Below are 18,379 nucleotides of genomic sequence, written 5' to 3'. Positions count from 1 at the left end.
ATTATGGGCACCGCATAGTCCTCATACAGAATTATGGGCACCGCATAGTCCCCCATACAGAATTATGGGCACCGCATAGTCCTCATACAGAATTATGGGCACTGCATAGTCCTCCATACAGAATTAGGCACCGCATAGTCCTCCATACAGAATTATGGGCACCGCATAGTCCTCAATACAGAATTATGGGCACTGCATAGTCCTCCATACAGAATTATGGGCACCGCATAGTCCGCCATACAGTAATGTACTATGGGCACTGCATAGTCCTCCATACAGTATTATGGGCACTGCATATCCCTCCATGCAGAATTATGGGCACCACATATCCCTCCATGCAGAATTATGGGCACCACGTAGTCCTCTATACAGTATTATGAGCACCACATAATCCTCCATACAGTATTATGGGCACCACATAGTCCTCCATAGTGCTGTTGCCCTGGACAGGTGGGTAGGCCGACTCTTGGGCGCGGTCACTGGCACAGGGTCCCTCATAGTGCAATCAAGTGTCTCTGATGGTGGGGGCGCACACCCGCCATCAGACACACCGGCATACTATGAGGGGCCCAGTGCAATATTTACCTCTCCCTGCTCCTCCGCTGTGTAGTCTGGGCTGTCAAATCCTTCACTGGGACTGCCACTACAAATTTGGTGAACTGATAGATGATGGTTAAGACGTAGCTATGCCCTGTCCTGCTGGCCGGTGTTATGATTGAGTCACCGTAGGAGGCAAAAACAGAAATGCTAGCTAAGTCCAGAAAACCAGAGCAGTTGGCAGCTATCGGATTGCAGACCCCTGATCCTATCACAACAACTAACAGTAGCCATGGGGGGTTCCTACGATGCACTAGACCCCTCGATCACAGCCGGAGAATTAAATAGGCCTACAGAAAGAAAGGGGAAATCTAAACTGCCCCAGAGCAGACCCCAAAGTAATAGGCAGCCCCCAACATATAATGATGGTGAAGCAAGATGAAAACACTAACACAGACAGAAAGATAGACTGAGCAAAGACGGGGCCCAAACTACCTAGATAGGAAAGGACAGGAGGGCTGCTGTCTGCAATCCGTGAAAAACCCTATGAAAATAAGAGCCCACAGACTGACAGTGAAAAAGGCCCTGAAGACGCTAGGCTTCAAAAAAGCTATGTCAGTACTCATGAATATTCTGAAGACAGAGCAACAGGCAAAAGGAGATTCAGCTCACCCCAGCAGGGAATGGCAGAATCCAGAAAAGCAAGGAAAACAAAAACAAAACATAAATGCAAACAGGCAAAGCAGAAAACTCAGCTTTAGGGAAGCAGGAATCAGACTGGTGTCCTAGAAGTCCACAGAGAAATCACCCGCAGGGCAGAAGGGCATCGGCAGCCTTATATCCAGTCAGTGACTCCACTCAGCCAGTCATCCTCATTAGTCTCAGGTGCCTGATAATCAGGCTCATTACCTTCCTTTACCAGAATAGGGAGTTCACCAGACCTCAGTGACGAAGGGGAAAATGAACTCACAACAGGCCGGGCTCTAGCTTCAGATGATCAATGGCTTCCATTTCTTATGGACGTCGACTCACAATGAGATGCAGTGGTGGTTTATCATCAGCTTTCACAGTTTTCCTACTCACAGACGTGTGACATTCCAGCCCACATTTTTAAATGTGCCCTCTCATGCCAATCCAATAGAATCGCCTACAGCCTGTGGCTTCTGTCTTTTGCACTCCAAAGTTACCTGACAGATCATAATAGGCAGTGAGGACCATGTCTACATCTCTCCCTGTGATCAAAATTTGATGGAGATGAGTAACGGTGATGGGATCAATGGTACTGCGATACAGCAACCCATTCTTCACAAAGAACTGTTTTCGCTGTCTCCACACACAAAGTAATTGAGGGTCAGCATCGCCTCTGAGAATTCTCCCGGGAGTTTTTCCCCTGATTAGTAATTCCTAAATTTCTGCAATCACTCGACTTTATGTCTGTACTTTTATCCGTCTCGTTTCCTCTTGCGGAGAGTCTGGACTGTCTTACTGAGACAGAAATATATTTGAAGATTTAAAAATACCCCAACAGTGTATACTGGTGTATGCTTCAAAAACATTTCCTTTTTTCTACTTTTTAGATTGTTGTCTAATCCATACTGAGGCTGTGAGTGTCTTTGTCGGACTCCGGAAATAAACAGAGATTTTAAATGTTTAAACTATGCTATATATACCTGTTATCCGGTAATACTATACCCTTTCTCAACTTTCTGTAATCTTGTCGAATCCATACTGTGCCTGAGACCGTCTGAGTCTGCCTCCTGATTACAGATGAGTGGTGTTTGAGTGGAACTGTTGGCCAAGCTCAAATTCTAGCTGTTTTGGGCGGTGTTAGATCCGTTCGTCGAACTACAACACTTTGATTAAAATTCGGCTGTTCAAGTTTCCGTTTGATAACGTTTCGTTAAACAAAAGCGTATCTTTTTTTCACATTAATAATGGTTTTCAATGATAATAGACAGTTTTAGGGCATAGTAGCGGTGTCTGGTAGCCAGCGGTGTAGTAAACCTGTGAAGGAGCTACACCGTGTGTGTTTCTAATAATTTTTTACCGCATATTGTCCTGAAAATCCTTTTGGGCCTAGTAACTGTGTCTGCTACTCAGAAGAGGAGCCCGCCCGTGAGCCGAGCTATGCCGCCTGTTTATGAAAGAAACAGTTTTTGACTGCATTTGCACCGCTTAATACTTTGGGCATAGTAACTGTGTATGCTACTCAGCAGAGTTGGCCACCCGTGAACCAAGCTATGCCACCTGTTTATGTAAGAACTGTGTGCTACTCAGCAGAGGAACCCAGCTGTTAAGCAAGCTACAGCACCTGTGGTTTGGACACTTAATTTTTTTACATTCTTTCTGGAATGCCGTTTAGGCCTAATTCCGGAATTATGGTTGACCTGCACTTACTGGGAAATGCTTGTTCATGGGGAAGAATTGTAATCCCAGATCCCCATCACTAATGGGGTTCAGCGTGTTATCCGCACCTGTAAGCAATACACGCTGGTCCTTTCATTGTAGCACGCATGCAGCCCCGGACATGTAAGGGCATGACAGACCTGTTATTGGCCGATCTCGCGTGCCAGAGCCTTGCGTGTCCCTCTAGTAAGCTGGACGCGGACCGCGGGGGCATGCCGGAGTCTCGTTCGTTAACGGAATTAAGCTTGCAATCTGTGCAGCTTTTGTGTGGATGGCATGGTTGAGGTTGCCCGTGTTGAGTCCAATTAAGCCGCAGGCTCCACTCCTGGTGGTGCCCTTCTGGACATTCCTTTAAGGTTCAGCTTTGCAGCCATACTGCCCCCGGAAACCAAACACTTTTCCTGACAGTGACATTCTGGTCAAAGAGCGCGATGACATCACGTTTGTATGCCCTCTGCCTAAACAGTCCAAGTGCAGAGAGATGGAAGATGGGGACGACGAGGAGTCCAGACTAGTACAGGGATTCCCTTGCGAGGAGACTTATTTAATTGTTTTAAAGGTTGGGAGCAATTTTTGGGGAGCACAATACTCTGGAGAATGATATCTGGGGCCCACCATACACTGGAGCATTCCAAAGGTGGACATCAGTCACTGGAGCAGCATTTACAGGGCCCATTATACACTGGAGCATTAGAAATGGGGCCCATTATATATGGAGCATTATTTGGGCCCATAAGACACTGGAGCTTCATCCATGGTGAACAACATATACTGTAGCATTATGTGGAGCTCATCATATACTGTATCGAACATTATATGGGATCAATGATTCTGTATGGAGAAATATGTGGGCCTCATTACTCTATATGGCGCACTGTGTGGTGGCCATAATACTGTATGGAGGAATATACTATCTGTTTTTGGGGCTATTGGAGAATTTAAAATGGCTATCAGTCATGTGATGTAAGAATGTAAGTATTTTTCATTGTACTGTACCGCTATTTGTCTGCCGTATCAAAGGATCATGAATTGTGTCATGTGTAAAAGGAGCCCAGTGACACTCTTTGGCCCTGGGCCCACGAAAATCTGGAGCCAGCACTACCCCCCCACAACTTTAGCCAAATAACCCCCAGTTTTCAATGCCTATTACTATAAAGTAAATTAAGGTTGACAAGCTTAAGGAATAAGAATTGATGTTTTTGGAATTAAAATGAGCACTCAAGGTGTGTTTCCTGCCCTCCACTCACTGCCGACTTTTCTTCCCCATTGACTTACATTGGGTTTCGTGTTTCAGTCGGCCTTCGACTTTTCACGATAATCGGCCGATTTCGTTCGACCCGACTTTTGCAAAAGTCGGGTTTCGTGAAACCCGACTCGACCCGAAAAAAGGCAAAGTTGCTCATCTCTAGTGAAAATGGCATGGAAATGGCAAAAGTCACAACATTTTATACATTTTTGTGCAGAAAAAAAATGTCAAATCTTTTAACTGGTATAAAAGTTTTAATGACTGTGGGCCAATAGCTAAATTCTGATGACGTGCCTTTAGGCAATAGTTTTGAAACATGAGATCCAATCACATCATAGCATATCATGCAAGCTATACATTGACTACAATCTGCCCAGGGGCTTTATGACACATTACTTTTGTTGTTGCACCACTTACTTCTGCACTTAAGCAAGTTTTGCTTTTTGATACAATTTATAATATTTATTAATTTTTCTTACCAATTAATGTGTTCCCCACTACGAGAGGAGCCAGTGGGTAGTGAGATTTCAGCTGGAGGAGCTCAGTTAGACATGATGGAGTAATCCATGTGCTCTTTTCACCTTGTAGAACCAGGGTTCTCCGTTTTTGGTCGTCCATTCCCTGGACAAAGACAGTAAATAATATTTAAATATCAAATATATCGGCGGACTTCTTTAAATATCAATTCTCTAAAATCTCTAATTAGCTACAGTAACTGCTTCATTTAACCTTCATTATGAAGTCTTAACACATAATACAAGCTGCTAAAATAGTAATAGAAGCTGGAGGGAAAATGAGAGGAATTCAAAACGTCCTGATATATTTTCTTGAATTTAAAAAGTGAGTCATTTTTAATGAGGCTTTTTTGTTTGAAATTTTTGATTCAATAGATAGCCAAAAGATCTAGCCAGTATGGTATCCAGTGTCATTCCATGGCTATGGCCAAGTTGAAGTACTGTAAAGACCAATAACTACTGTGATGCTCAATGTTAAACCCTTCACGACATGCGCCATACATGTACGGCGCATGTCGTGTCCCTCCCTTTGATGTGAGCTCCGACGCTGAGACCACATCTTTCTCGGCACATGTCAGCTGTTTTGAACAGCTGACATGTGCCCCTAACAGCTGTGGGTGCACTCGTGATCCACTCACGACTGCTAACCCCTTATATGCCGCTGTCAATCTCAAGTATCTCAAGATTATTTTTAAATGTGTATAGTCACATAAAAAGGAACCATACCTGAAGAAAATAAAGTTAGAGGGTATATAAACTTTTATTTTTTTTTCATAATTTTGCAGAGCAGTGAAAGAGTCAGCAGCTGAATCCCACTAACTCTGGGGATAAGTTTCTGTAAGAGATTGTTCTGATATGTACAACACTCAGAGGAGGAGACAGGTGTTGATTTTTTCACTGCTATCATGAGAAAGTTCAAGTTCTGATGGCAATGCAGCAAGAGGCAAGCAAATAGGTAGGGGAAAAGCAGGTGCTCAGATGCTATTTACATACAATTATTGGGGGGAATTAAAATAAAGCCCCTAATAATATGATTTGCAAACTTTCATAACTTTCAATGCTGGACAAAATGATAGAAACAATAAACTTTAGTTACTCTCTAAAATGTATATAAAATAATATTTTATATTCTGATGACACCTTCAGTTCCTTAAAGAGGTTGCTCACTAATAGAGTTGAGCGATACCGTCCGATACTTCAAAGTATCGTATCGGATGGTATCGGCCGATCTTTAAAAAAAGTATCGGTATCGCCGATTCCGATACCGGAAGTCCCATTCAAGTCTATGGGACTTCCGGTATCGGAATAAGAAAAACCCTTTCCTGCCCTTGTACAGCCTCTCTGGGGTCTGTACGGGCCTTTCGGGGGGCTGTGCCGGCCTGCCAGGGGGTCTGTGCAGGCTCCGGTGGTCTGTGCCGGCCTGCAGGGGGGCTGTGCCGGCCTGCCGGTGGTCTGTGCAGGCTCCGGTGGGCTGTGCCGGCCTGCCGGGGGGCTGTGCAGGCTCCGGGGGGCTGTGCCGGCCTGCCGGGGGGCTGTGCCGGCCTGCCGGTGGTCTGTGCAGGCTTCGGGGGTCTGTGCAGGCATCGTCCGATGGGACTACAAGTCCCATCGGGCGATGCCTGCTACCATGACAGTGATTGACACATTAGCCAATGATGGGACAGTAATAGTCCTATCATCCGGCTAATGTGTTGAATGTAAAAAAAAAAAAAAAAAATTACATGCTACATACATACAACATGCATACTACATACATGCTACATTCATACTACATACTACATACATGCTACATACATGCTACATTCATACTACATAAATACTACATGCAACATACATACTACATATATACTACATACAACATACATACTACATATATACTACATACATACTACATATATACTACATGCATGCTACATACATACTACATGCTACATACATACTGCATATATACTACATGCATGCTACATACATACTACATGCTACATACATACTACATATATACTACATGCATGCTACATACATACTACATGCTACATACATACTACGTATATACTACATGCATGCTACATACATACTACATGCTACATACATACCACATACATACTACATACATGCTACATGCTACATATATACTACATATATACTACATGCATGCTACATACATACTACATGCTACATACATACTACATATATACTACATACATACTACATACATACTACATGCTACATATATACTACATGCATGCTACATACATACTACATGCTACATACATACTACATACATACTACATACATGCTACATGCTACATATATACTACATATATACTACATGCATGCTACATACATACTACATGCTACATACATACTACATATATACTACATACATACTACATGCATGCTACATACATACTACATACATACTACATGCTACATACATACCACATACATACTACATGCTACATACATTCATACATATATACTACATGCATGCTACATACATACTACATATATACTACATGCATGCTACATACATACTGCATGCTACATGCATGCTACATACATACTACATACATACTACATGCTACATACCACATATATACTACATACATACAATACATTCATACAATACATACATAGACATACAGTACATATAACATAGAGTAACATACTTACCAATACTTGTCACATTGTTCCCCGAAGCCATTGTCTTTTCCGGAATAAATATTAACATAACAAACCACAAAAATACTCACCCACGATCCGAAGCAGTCCACGAGTGTGTCCCACGACGATCTTGGGTAGAGAACTGCAGCATCAGCTGATGCTGCCGTTCTCTACGGGCTGCAGGAATCCAATGACGGAAAGTAGGTATCCTTCCGCACTGTATTCCTCCGCCACTTAAAAAAAAAAAAAAGTCCCTAGTCTCACTTTATGCCATTGCTGTGTGGGAAATTCCCACACAGCAATGGCATAAAGTGAGACTAGGGACTTTTTTTTTTTTTAAGTGGCGGAGGAATACAGTGCGGAAGGATACCTACCTTCCGTCATTGGATTCCTGCAGCCCGTAGAGAATGGCAGCATCATCTGATGCTGCAGTTCTCTACCCAAGATTGTCGTGGGACACACTCGTGGACTGCTTCGGATCGTGGGTGAGTATTTTTGTGGTTTGTTATGTTAATATTTATTCCGGAAAAGACAATGGCTTCGGGGAACAATGTGACAAGTATTGGTAAGTATGTTACTCTATGTTATATGTACTGTATGTCTATGTATGTATGTAGTATATATGTGGTATGTATGTAGCATGTAGTATGTATGTAGTATGTATGTAGCATGCATGTAGCATGCAGTATGTATGTAGCATGCATGTAGTATATATGTAGTATGTATGTAGCATGCATGTAGTATATATGTAGTATGTATGTAGCATGTATGTAGTATGTATGTGGTATGTATGTAGCATGTAGTATGTATGTAGCATGCATGTAGTATATATGTAGTATGTATGTAGCATGTAGTATGTATGTAGTATGTATGTAGTATGTATGTGGTATGTATGTAGCATGTAGTATGTATGTAGCATGCATGTAGTATGTATGTAGTATGCATGTAGTATGTATGTAGCATGTATGTGGTATGTATGTGGTATGTATGTAGCATGTAGTATGTATGTAGCATGCATGTAGTATATATGTAGTATGTATGTAGCATGTAGTATGTATGTAGTATGTATGTAGTATGTATGTGGTATGTATGTAGCATGTAGTATGTATGTAGCATGCATGTAGTATGTATGTAGTATGTATGTAGTATATATGTAGTATGTATGTGGTATGTATGTAGCATGTAGTATGTATGTAGCATGTAGTATGTATGTAGCATGCATGTAGTATATATGTAGTATGTAGTATGTATGTAGTATGTATGTGGTATGTATGTAGCATGTAGTATGTATGTAGCATGCATGTAGTATGTATGTAGCATGCATGTAGTATGTATGTAGCATGCATGTATGTATGTATGTAGCATGCATGTAGTATGTATGTAGTATGTATGTAGTATGTATGTAGCATGTAGTATGTATGTAGCATGTATGTAGTATGTATGTAGTATATATGTAGTATGTATGTAGCATGTAGTATGTATGTAGCAGGTAGTATGTATGTAGTATTTTTTTTTTTTAACATTTAACACATTAGCCGGATGATGGGACTACTACTGTCCCATCATTGGCTAATGTGTCAATCACTGTCATGGTAGCAGGCATCTCCAGATGGGACTTGTAGTCCCATCGGACGATGCTTGCACAGACCCCCGGACATCAGCACAGCCCCCCGGCAGGCCGGCACAGCCCCCCGGCAGGCCGGTACAGACCCCCACAGGGTGCACAGACCACCGGCAGGCCGGCACAGCCCCCCGGCAGGCCGGTACAGACCCCCACAGGGTGCACAGACCACCGGCAGGCCGGCACAGCCCCCCGGCAGGCCGGTACAGACCCCGGGCAGTCCAAACAGCCCCCCGGCAGGCCGGCACAGCCCCCCGGCAGGCCGGCAGAGACCCCCGGCAGGCCCGAAATGACGGCGCATCATGATGCGCACACACCGCGCATCATGATGACGTCAGGCTGTCAATCAACTGAACTTCCGATTCCGATGCCGAATTCCGATATTGAAAAAATATCGGAAGTCGGTATCGGAATTCCGATACAGCAAGTATCGGCCGATACCCGATACTTGCGGTATCGGAATGCTCAACACTACTCACTAATGATCAATCCCACTAATCATTTCAAGAGCTCAATTAAAATAAAAACCATAAAAATTCACCTCTCTCAGAGGTACCGCGCCAGTAATGTCGATGCCACTATTCTCGGAGGGTGACGTTATTTGTTGTGTCACATGCAGTTTGCAGCCAATGAGCAGTCAATGTTTGGCAGAATGTCATCAATATTTCAACAGAGTGGACGTCCGTTATATCGAAAAAAGTTACGGGTAGAGCTGATGAACGGCTCCAGCTGACATGTGACATTACTGGTTACGACACTCTCTGTGAATGGCGCCTCTGCGGGAGAAGAATTATTTTTAATCAAGTTCCTGAAAGGATTAAGCTGGAGGAGTCCGATAGTGAACAACTCCTTTAAGGTGGAGAAAACGTCTTCCCTGACATGCGTGAACACAGTCCCATGGTGGGTCAATTTGTACAACATTATCATTAATCTAACTTAGACCTCACTATGTGACCCAATCCCTAACCTGGAGAGGAGTGATGGAGGAGTTAATCAATAACTGGGCCAAGATTCAACAGGAGCCATAAGATCTAGTTGTGACCACCAGTGCTAAGCCAGCTAACCCTGGTAACTTACCAGTTTTATTTATTTATTTTTTAGGTTCTGAAAGGGCTGGATGATTTCATCAATACACATACCATTATGGGTTATAGTTAATTTAGTGACATAATGTATAATTGGTGGGGAACATGATGGACCTAGGATTTATTTTCAACCTACAGTATGTAACTATATACATTTGGGCATGACTTCCCCTTTTTTGGCTGAGCATTTTGTCTGTCTATGTATAGATTTCGTGAAACAAAACACCGTGAGCACAACTAAAGGGTGGTGCTAAAGTTAGGTTCCCAAACCGTATAGTAAGTATGTAGAAACTTAGCACTCAACTTAAGTATAAACAAATCTGAGATTTGCGGCGGATCCCGTATCTGGAGGCACGTATGCCCCTGCTTCACTTCTAATCAAGTTTACCAGCCAAGCCTGAGGACAATATGTCCAAAGACTGAGCACATCAAGCTATTCAATAGGTGTATATCCTATTGCAAGATATCTAGCATATACATGTAACTGAAGAAGGTCATTCATTGACCGAAACGTTTTCCTTCATACTACAATAAATTTGCCTTGTTCATACTTAATGTTCAATGTAAGAGAAAGCGGACGGCACCGCTGTTACAATACCTTCACTGGCGGTTTGAGGCTGGCAGGAGGAATACACCAAAACTCCTGGGTGCTTGACCTCGTAGCAATCAACTCTTGAACTCCATGAAGAAAAACGGTCACACTCATCGGGTTGATTATATTGCTGCTTTATTGACACATATAATACATGTCAAGTTGGCATTGTGACAAAAAGAGTGCGAATTAGCTGACAACGGCCGTTTCGTGCTACCTGAGCACTTCTACGGGTCAATGAGAAGGAAGAAATGACGGATTCATATGCTGATCACATCTTACCACCGCACCTCCTACCACAGCTGTTGTCTAAGTGACAAGTGATATAAAGACATGAGAAATACATAAGATAACTAAAAAATACGAGAGACATACATATTCAACACATGGAAGTGTTAATGAATACGATTTGGTAAGCGTTTCTCAGCAACGGTTTATTAGATGTGGAGGGAGCATCCTTTATTTCAAATTTCATATCAAATTTGATATTGGATAAATTCTGATAAGATTTAAGAAGAAATATTTATCTGAATTTGATATGACAAACTTAGTTGGTGTTATGTCAATAAAGTGATAGCATTTATAAGTGAACATTATAGTAGGTATGAGATTGTACATAAGTATAAGATGAACTTTCTCTCTGGATTCAGATAATTGTTGATGAGAATCTTTCCTATAATATAACTCCCTTCATTTATATATAAAAAAAATGTTTTTTAGTTCGATTTGGAATATATTCGAACTAAATAATTAGGGAGAAGTATAACGGTTGTTAATCTCTTTAGTCAATGTGGTGTTGAATATGTATGTCTCTCGTATTTTTTAATTATCTTATGTATTTCTCATGTTTTTATATCACTTGTCACTTAGACAACAGCTGTGGTAGGAGGTGCGGTGGTAAGATGTGATCAGCATATGAATCCGTCATTTCCTCCTTCTCATTGACCCGTAGAAGCGCTCAGGTAGCGCGAAACGGCCGTTGTCAGCTAATTCGCACTCTTTTTGTCACGATCCCGACTTGACATGTATTATATGTGTCAATAAAGCAGCAATATAATCATCCCGATGAGTGCAACCGTTTTTCTTCATGGAGTTCAATTGTTTATACTTAAGTTGAGTGCTAAGTTTCTACCTATTTATGTATAGATTTCCACATGCAGGTGTCTGAACAGTTGGGTCTGACACCTGCTCTGTCCCCATCTATATTGAGGTGTGTTGACACATGGTGAGGTTTACTACTAGAGATAGGACAGTCCTGATTGGGGACACCTTGTCATGATGGGATGGCTTTTAGTTTTTTTTTATCAAAACAATGTGAACTAAGTACTGTGTTATGTACATGTGCTATTACTATTTATTTACTTACGACAGGGTATTTGCTCATATGCCTTTATCGCAGGTTTTGTCTGTTAAGTGGCTACAGTGTGAACATGTACCTACACACTGACTTTTACCAACATATGTTCTGGCTCATTTTTTTGGTTTTGTTTTAGTTTTTTGTACTTTGTACAAACAGGGGCATGGCTCCCCTTTTTGGGGCTGGGCATTTTGTCTATGTATAGCTTTCCACAGGCAGGTGTGAGAATAGTCAGGTCAGGGTCCTGTTCTGCCTTCATCTACATTGAGGTCTCGTTCTGACTCTCCATAAACTTTCATTTTAAGAATCACTTGTGGGTCAAGCAGTACGTAGCATGACCCGGCCAGTCTGCAGAGTGGTGACGTCACTGGGAAGAGGAGAAGAACAGTGCCAGACACCAGAGAGCAGTGGTAGAGGAGTATATTAATACGCTCACACTAAACTACAAGCACACACATTTAATGAATACAAAGCTTAGTGGGAGTGCTTCTTTAATGATTTATCAGAATTGTCAGTAATGCTAGCAAACATATTGTTTAACAATTGTGCAAAAGCAGTCTTTACAGTTCTAGCTCTACATTACCATGAAGTCATTTTCTAGATCTAAGCCGTCGCTTTCGGGACTTTTTTGTGTATGTCTCTAATATTGCCAAAGATGACCTTTGTTAAACTTCAAAATGTGATTATGTGTGTAATGATATACCTAAACCTGACACTTTACAGAATACAAAGTGCTTTTTTTACGTATTTTCCTTCAGGGCATCACTTTTGTCAGTATATGAACTCTCTGAACATTTCCTGCACAGAAATATGATAATGATATTCTATATTTATACACTATAATACAGAAATAAATTCAGTTAGGGGAAAAATTAAAGTTGAAGCTGGGTATGATGACCAGTGACCTGTTTGAGGTAGATATCCATGACTAAAGGAGGCATGTTTCCCCTTTATTTAACCACTAAATCAGTTAATTAAAGAAGTTACCCCCTTGGACGAAGCTTACGCGAAACGCGCGTCGGGGACTTCTATACCCACAGGTTGTATGCTCTATCTGCATTTAACCACTTTTTGGGCTATCACCTCTAAAGCTAGCATGCAGTATACCTTGCATATCCCAGTATGACATGCATACAGCTATTTTTTCCACAGTATAACCAATTTTTGTACTTAGTTGTTACTTGTCAACTTTTGATAGGAGTAATCTCTGCCTCACTATGGAGCTGCCCTAGTACTATATTGGGACATGTTCTGCTTAACTGCCGGATATTAGATCGTGCCTAGGATATACTACCACTTAGGTATTAATATATGGCAGTAATCAGCAGTATCTCATCATTGCTCGAGTTTCTGTGTGAATTACGTTAGCCCTGTCCGCCCACTTTGTGGTGGGAACACCCTATAATGTACTATATGGGCTGTATATCGGTGTGATTTAGCTGTATTTCATCTTGATTATAATGCCTTACAGATGATGTGCATGGTGTTAACATTGAGTATATTACTTTTATAGCGCATATGGACTTTGTGGTGTTTTACTGGATACTCATCTCCTTTTATCTTACATTTGTCTGTTTTTGTGTCTTTTGTATCGACTTTAATAAAAATGGTAGTATTTTATGGCTACATGCTTCCGTAATTCTTTTTTGATGGTGGTAATGTTGGAAGAGCCACTTATCTAGGCCGAAATTTTCTTGAATTCTAATTAAAGAAGTGGTTGTAATGTCTGAGGACCCTCTGCATGGTTCCACTCCTCCCACCATGCTGGAACGCTGGCTCCTCCTTTCCTGTGTGTTAGGAACAGCGGAATGCACTAAATAAAAATAAATAATAAAGTGCGTTTGCCGCTCGGGGTCCACCGTGCAGTAGATGTTACACCGCTGCTAGGTAATGACAGACGAGCAATATGGCGGTATAATGCGCACGGGTTAGACTTCACCCGAAGTGCGCAAATCGGGCTCTGTTCACACACAGAGGCGCCGCAACATAAACATGCGAAAACGCTGAGCCTGTTAGTGTCACAGACAACAGGGAAATGCACACACGGTATCAGGTCACAGGAGCAGGACCCAAGGCAGAGGAGGTGCGTCCGTCTAGACCTACCGTGCGTGCGGTGTCGCTACTGCGGACGCCAAGGAGGACTGCAACTGCAGCGCGGCGTAGGGCACGGCCGCTAGTCGACAAAGCTAGGAGGCAGGCGCAATGTCGAACGCTAGAGTAGAGGTGCGGAGTGCACAGTGGCCTAAGGCTTGCCACTGACTGGTGCTGACTGCTGCACTAATTCCCTATCCACATGCGAAATATCAGAGGGAAGGGGTTTCAAATGAGTCAGTCACCAGAGTCATACATCCGTCACCATTCACACATTAGCTTAAAAAGTCTATACTAGCGCATGTCCGAACGGTCATGCGCGCTTTTTATAGCCGTGTGGGATCTTCCAGATTTCCGAGATGGACAAATGAGATCTGGAGCAGGACTTGGGCACATGACTCCCAATCTCCAATGGGAGATCGCCTCGTGAGCATGCCCAGTGGGAGCACAGAGGAACTTAGTCTCTGGAGCGGTCTGCTGCAAAGTAATCTTCTCTGCAGTAGATAGACAGCAGGAGACCGCAGAATGTGAGGCTCTGGATTCCTGCAGAGCAGGTGCAGAAATCAGATGCCTAACACTGTGTTCATTGCACTGTGCTTCGGCGGCGCACAAACAGTGCTTGCTCCCCAGATCTTAAAGGGGCAGCAGCATTTAGTAAAATGCCCCCAGCTAACAGTTAGTTAATGTGATCCCCTGCAAGGTGTTTCCCAGCCAATATATGGGTGGTATCTTGTATAAAAGGCACCCTCCCCAATAGGGAGGTGCCTGAGTAACCCCTATAGCTTAGTCTTAGTGGTGTTGGTGTGTGCAAGTGTATGTTGCTGCATCTCTCTTCCTTAGCCTGTTAAATTTATTGCCATATCCTGTGTTCCCGTTAGCCAAACATAGTTTGTCTGCATTCCTGCAATTGCTTCAGCAGTATCTTAATCCCGAAACCATGTCTACAGTACTTATAGTGGGCACGGAAAGTATTCAGACCCCTTTATATTTTTCACTCTTTGTTTCATTGCAGCCATTTGGTAAATTCAAAAAAGTTCATTTTTTTCTCATTAATGTACACTCTGCACCGCATCTTGACTGAGAAAAAACAGATATGTTGAAATTTTTTCAAATGTATTAAAAAATAAAAACTTAAATATCACATGGTCATAAGTATTCATACCCTTTGCTCAGAGAGTCATATTTAAGTCACATGCTGTCCATTTCCTTGTGATCCTCCTTGAGATGGTTGTACTCCTTCATTGGAGTCCAGCAGTGTTTAATTAAACTGATAGGACTTGATTTGTAAACACACACACCTGTCTATATAAGACCTCACAGCTCACAGTGCATGTCAGACCAAATCAGAATCATGAGGTCAAAGGAACTGAGCAAGGAGTTCAGAGACAGAATTGTGGTAAGGCACAGATCTGGCCAAGGTTACAAAAGAATTTATGTAACCTTGGCCACTGTGTCATCGAGTCTCAGTTGGCAACAGAGCATTTACTGCCTCTATTCCTCCGGTTTCTGCTGTGGGACCTTTAGTATCCACACAACCTCGAACTCTGGCGTCCGGTCTCTGCGCTTCAGCTTGGGGTGAGTTCCTCTATAGCTCCAAGCCCCCAGCTCCTCTCCCACATCCTCCTTCTTCCCTGTCCACACTTCAAATAACTTCCTATTCCTGACCACAGAGAGCAGCTCCTCTGCAGTTAGGTACAGAGCTCCCTCTGCTGGCCTGAAGTAGGAACTGTGTTGTGTGCTGGAACTACCTGATAAAGAGATCCTTTCACTGCTTCCAGGCATCACATCACTCTCCCTAGGAGGGAGGTAAGGCCACTGTGGCAACCATACTCCTGGGGGCGCCACTGGGACAAATTCAAGCTAAATTAGGAAGTGTCTGTGAGCAGTGGTGCCATTTGGGTGAACTACTAAGAAAGAGACGGACAAGGGACTAGAGTGACCTGGAACCGGACAAAGACTAGATAGAGTAGGCTTACCACTGAAAGGGGTCCTTGGATAGGACGACTTATCATGAGAAACCCTGAGCTTGCAAAACGCCAAATGTAACAGACCCAAACAAGACTGAGTTTGGTGGACTAGTAGGTGGTCCAAAGCAGTATATCCTGGACGCCAATAGTGGAAGAAATACGACATGGAAGAGCTGATCAAGTAGAGAGATTTGCTGATCAGGACTGTGGCAATAAGCTAAGCTGTGACAAAGAAGGGTGAAACAGCATGCTTCACAGGCCTTGGAGTAGACTACAGTGGGGAATGAAACCATGTGTGTGAAAATGCTTTATACTCTGAAGTAAAACGTCCTTAAATCTTTGTATCATCTACCCCTTGTAAATAACCATTACTTAGTTACTGTTCAGTTAAGACTTTGATTTTGAATAGGAGTCTCCTTTACTGAACTCTGAAACCTATGGTTCTGGCAGGCCCACACCATCGGCAACAGGCAGCCTGCACGGGCGCGAGGCCCTCACATCACCTACATGAATACCTAACCAAGACCCGTTTTTTATGTAGCGCATTGCGGCGTAACAGGAGAAGCCGTGTGCTACTGCCCCATGTCCCGCTACAACAGAATAACTTCATAAAGTGACACTGGTTAGGATTGTAAAATTTCGCCTGGTCAGGAAGGTGAAAACAAGCCAAAGGAGAATGGGTTAAAGGGGGGACATGGATATAAAATGGCACTGGTTCAATAAACATTGGCTATTATATAATTCTTTATAGTTAACCAAGAGTTCCAAACTCTATTAAACTTCATGTCTGATTATGAACAGCAAGCAACTCATCCATTCTTTATTCAAAGGACATAATTGTAAATACTTCTTGTATCGTGGGAGGAGAATTTATCTTTCGCTATTTAGTTATAACTAACCATCAAGATGTGTCCTCTACAGTTCTACTTTGCCGTGGCATATGGTTGAGGTGTTTGAAATACAGAGCTTGTTGTTTGGGCACTTTGGCAACTTTTTTACTGAAACTGAAGATTCTGCTCCAGAATTTTTGCAAGGATGGAACATACCACCACATGTGATAAGATGCCCCAAAGTGTCCGCATTGTTTCCAACAAAATTTAGAAGTAAGTTTAAATGCCCTTCGTAGTTAGGAACTCATTTTGTGTTATTTTCTTACCTGATTCCTATTTGTAGTTTTTTTTTTAGATATATTTGACCTGTCTAGTAACAGCCCTTCAATCAGATATTAGCAGTGTAATGTTAAAATTACTTTGCCAATAAACTGGATGAGGAGTCTTTGAATTTTCTTGAAAATATTTCAGTGTTTTGTTACTTAGAGCTTTATTCTTTAATTTTGTAGGAGAATTGAGGAATTATATTTGTTGACAATGGAATTGTAATGCCCAATTATCAGTTTTAGCATAAACACCCAAATGAAAATAGTATACGGGTTATACACAGGGGTGGACATATCATTGGTGCAACCTGTGTAACCACACAGGGGCCAAGAGGTCAGAGGGCCCATTTTCATTTTCAAAAGCAGATTGAGTTGTGAATTATGGTGAGCTATTGGGGTACAAATGGCCCATATATTGTTCTTGCACAAGGGCCCTCCCCTGTGTCCGCCAGTGGTCATACTTGACAGATTTCTCACTATATTCCAAACTCAAGGCAGACATCTGTCAAGGATAATAATCAATTATTTATTGGTGTTTGGTTGTTTTTTTTATTTTTCATTTAGAGGAAAAAATACAGCTGCAGCAGAACCAAATTGTAAAAGTTCTGTTTGGTCAGTAATCTTATAGTTTTGTAACAGCTTATGAGAGCTGCAGCTTTTATGAGGAATTTTGTTTTTCAAAAGTGGACCTTAGAAGGACATACATATCTCAAGGTTTTGCTTGAAGCTACAGGAGTGGTAAATGCCAAAGGTGCTGAGGAGCACAAAAACATACCATGTTTGCATGAATCACAAGCTAGATAACTATCACAAAGAAAGCAGGCCTTAGGGTATGTTCACACAGAGTTTCTTGCCCTGGGGATTCTGGGTAAAAAAAATTCATTTAAAAAAAATTTTTTGGCTTGCTTTGTATATATGCTCTGTTTTTTTCTGCTTCAGTTGGCGCAGTCAACAAATTTAGAGCATTTTTTTTCAAGGAGAAATGCTTTAAAAGTTGACATGTCCTAGAAAACTTCTGCTGATCAATTCACAATCACAGGCACAAGTACAACCTTTTCTCACAAGAGCCAGAAGCTGACTCATTGCAACAATTCCGTAATTGTTTTTATACAAAGGAAGTGGTCAGGAATTTACTTTCCCAC

General features: G+C 42.1%; 1 protein-coding gene across 1 annotated transcript in view; it reads right to left on the bottom strand.

Moving 5' to 3' along the window:
- Positions 1–18,379, bottom strand: part of LOC141054219 (aldehyde oxidase-like) — a 250,414-nt gene that overhangs the window by 150,479 nt on the left and 81,556 nt on the right. The window contains exon 2 of the mRNA XM_073551449.1: positions 4,669–4,810. Coding sequence (XP_073407550.1) covers positions 4,669–4,807 — 139 coding nt within the window. The 5' untranslated portion in view covers positions 4,808–4,810. The remainder of the gene's footprint in view (positions 1–4,668; positions 4,811–18,379) is intronic.

This window comes from Dendrobates tinctorius, unplaced genomic scaffold (genome assembly GCF_039654945.1).
Source record: "Dendrobates tinctorius isolate UK_male_01 unplaced genomic scaffold, ASM3965494v1 ptg000177l, whole genome shotgun sequence".
Lineage (NCBI taxonomy): Eukaryota > Metazoa > Chordata > Amphibia > Anura > Dendrobatidae > Dendrobates > Dendrobates tinctorius.
The sequence above is the reverse complement of the archived record's forward strand: the minus strand, read 5'-3'. Positions and strand labels throughout refer to the sequence as shown.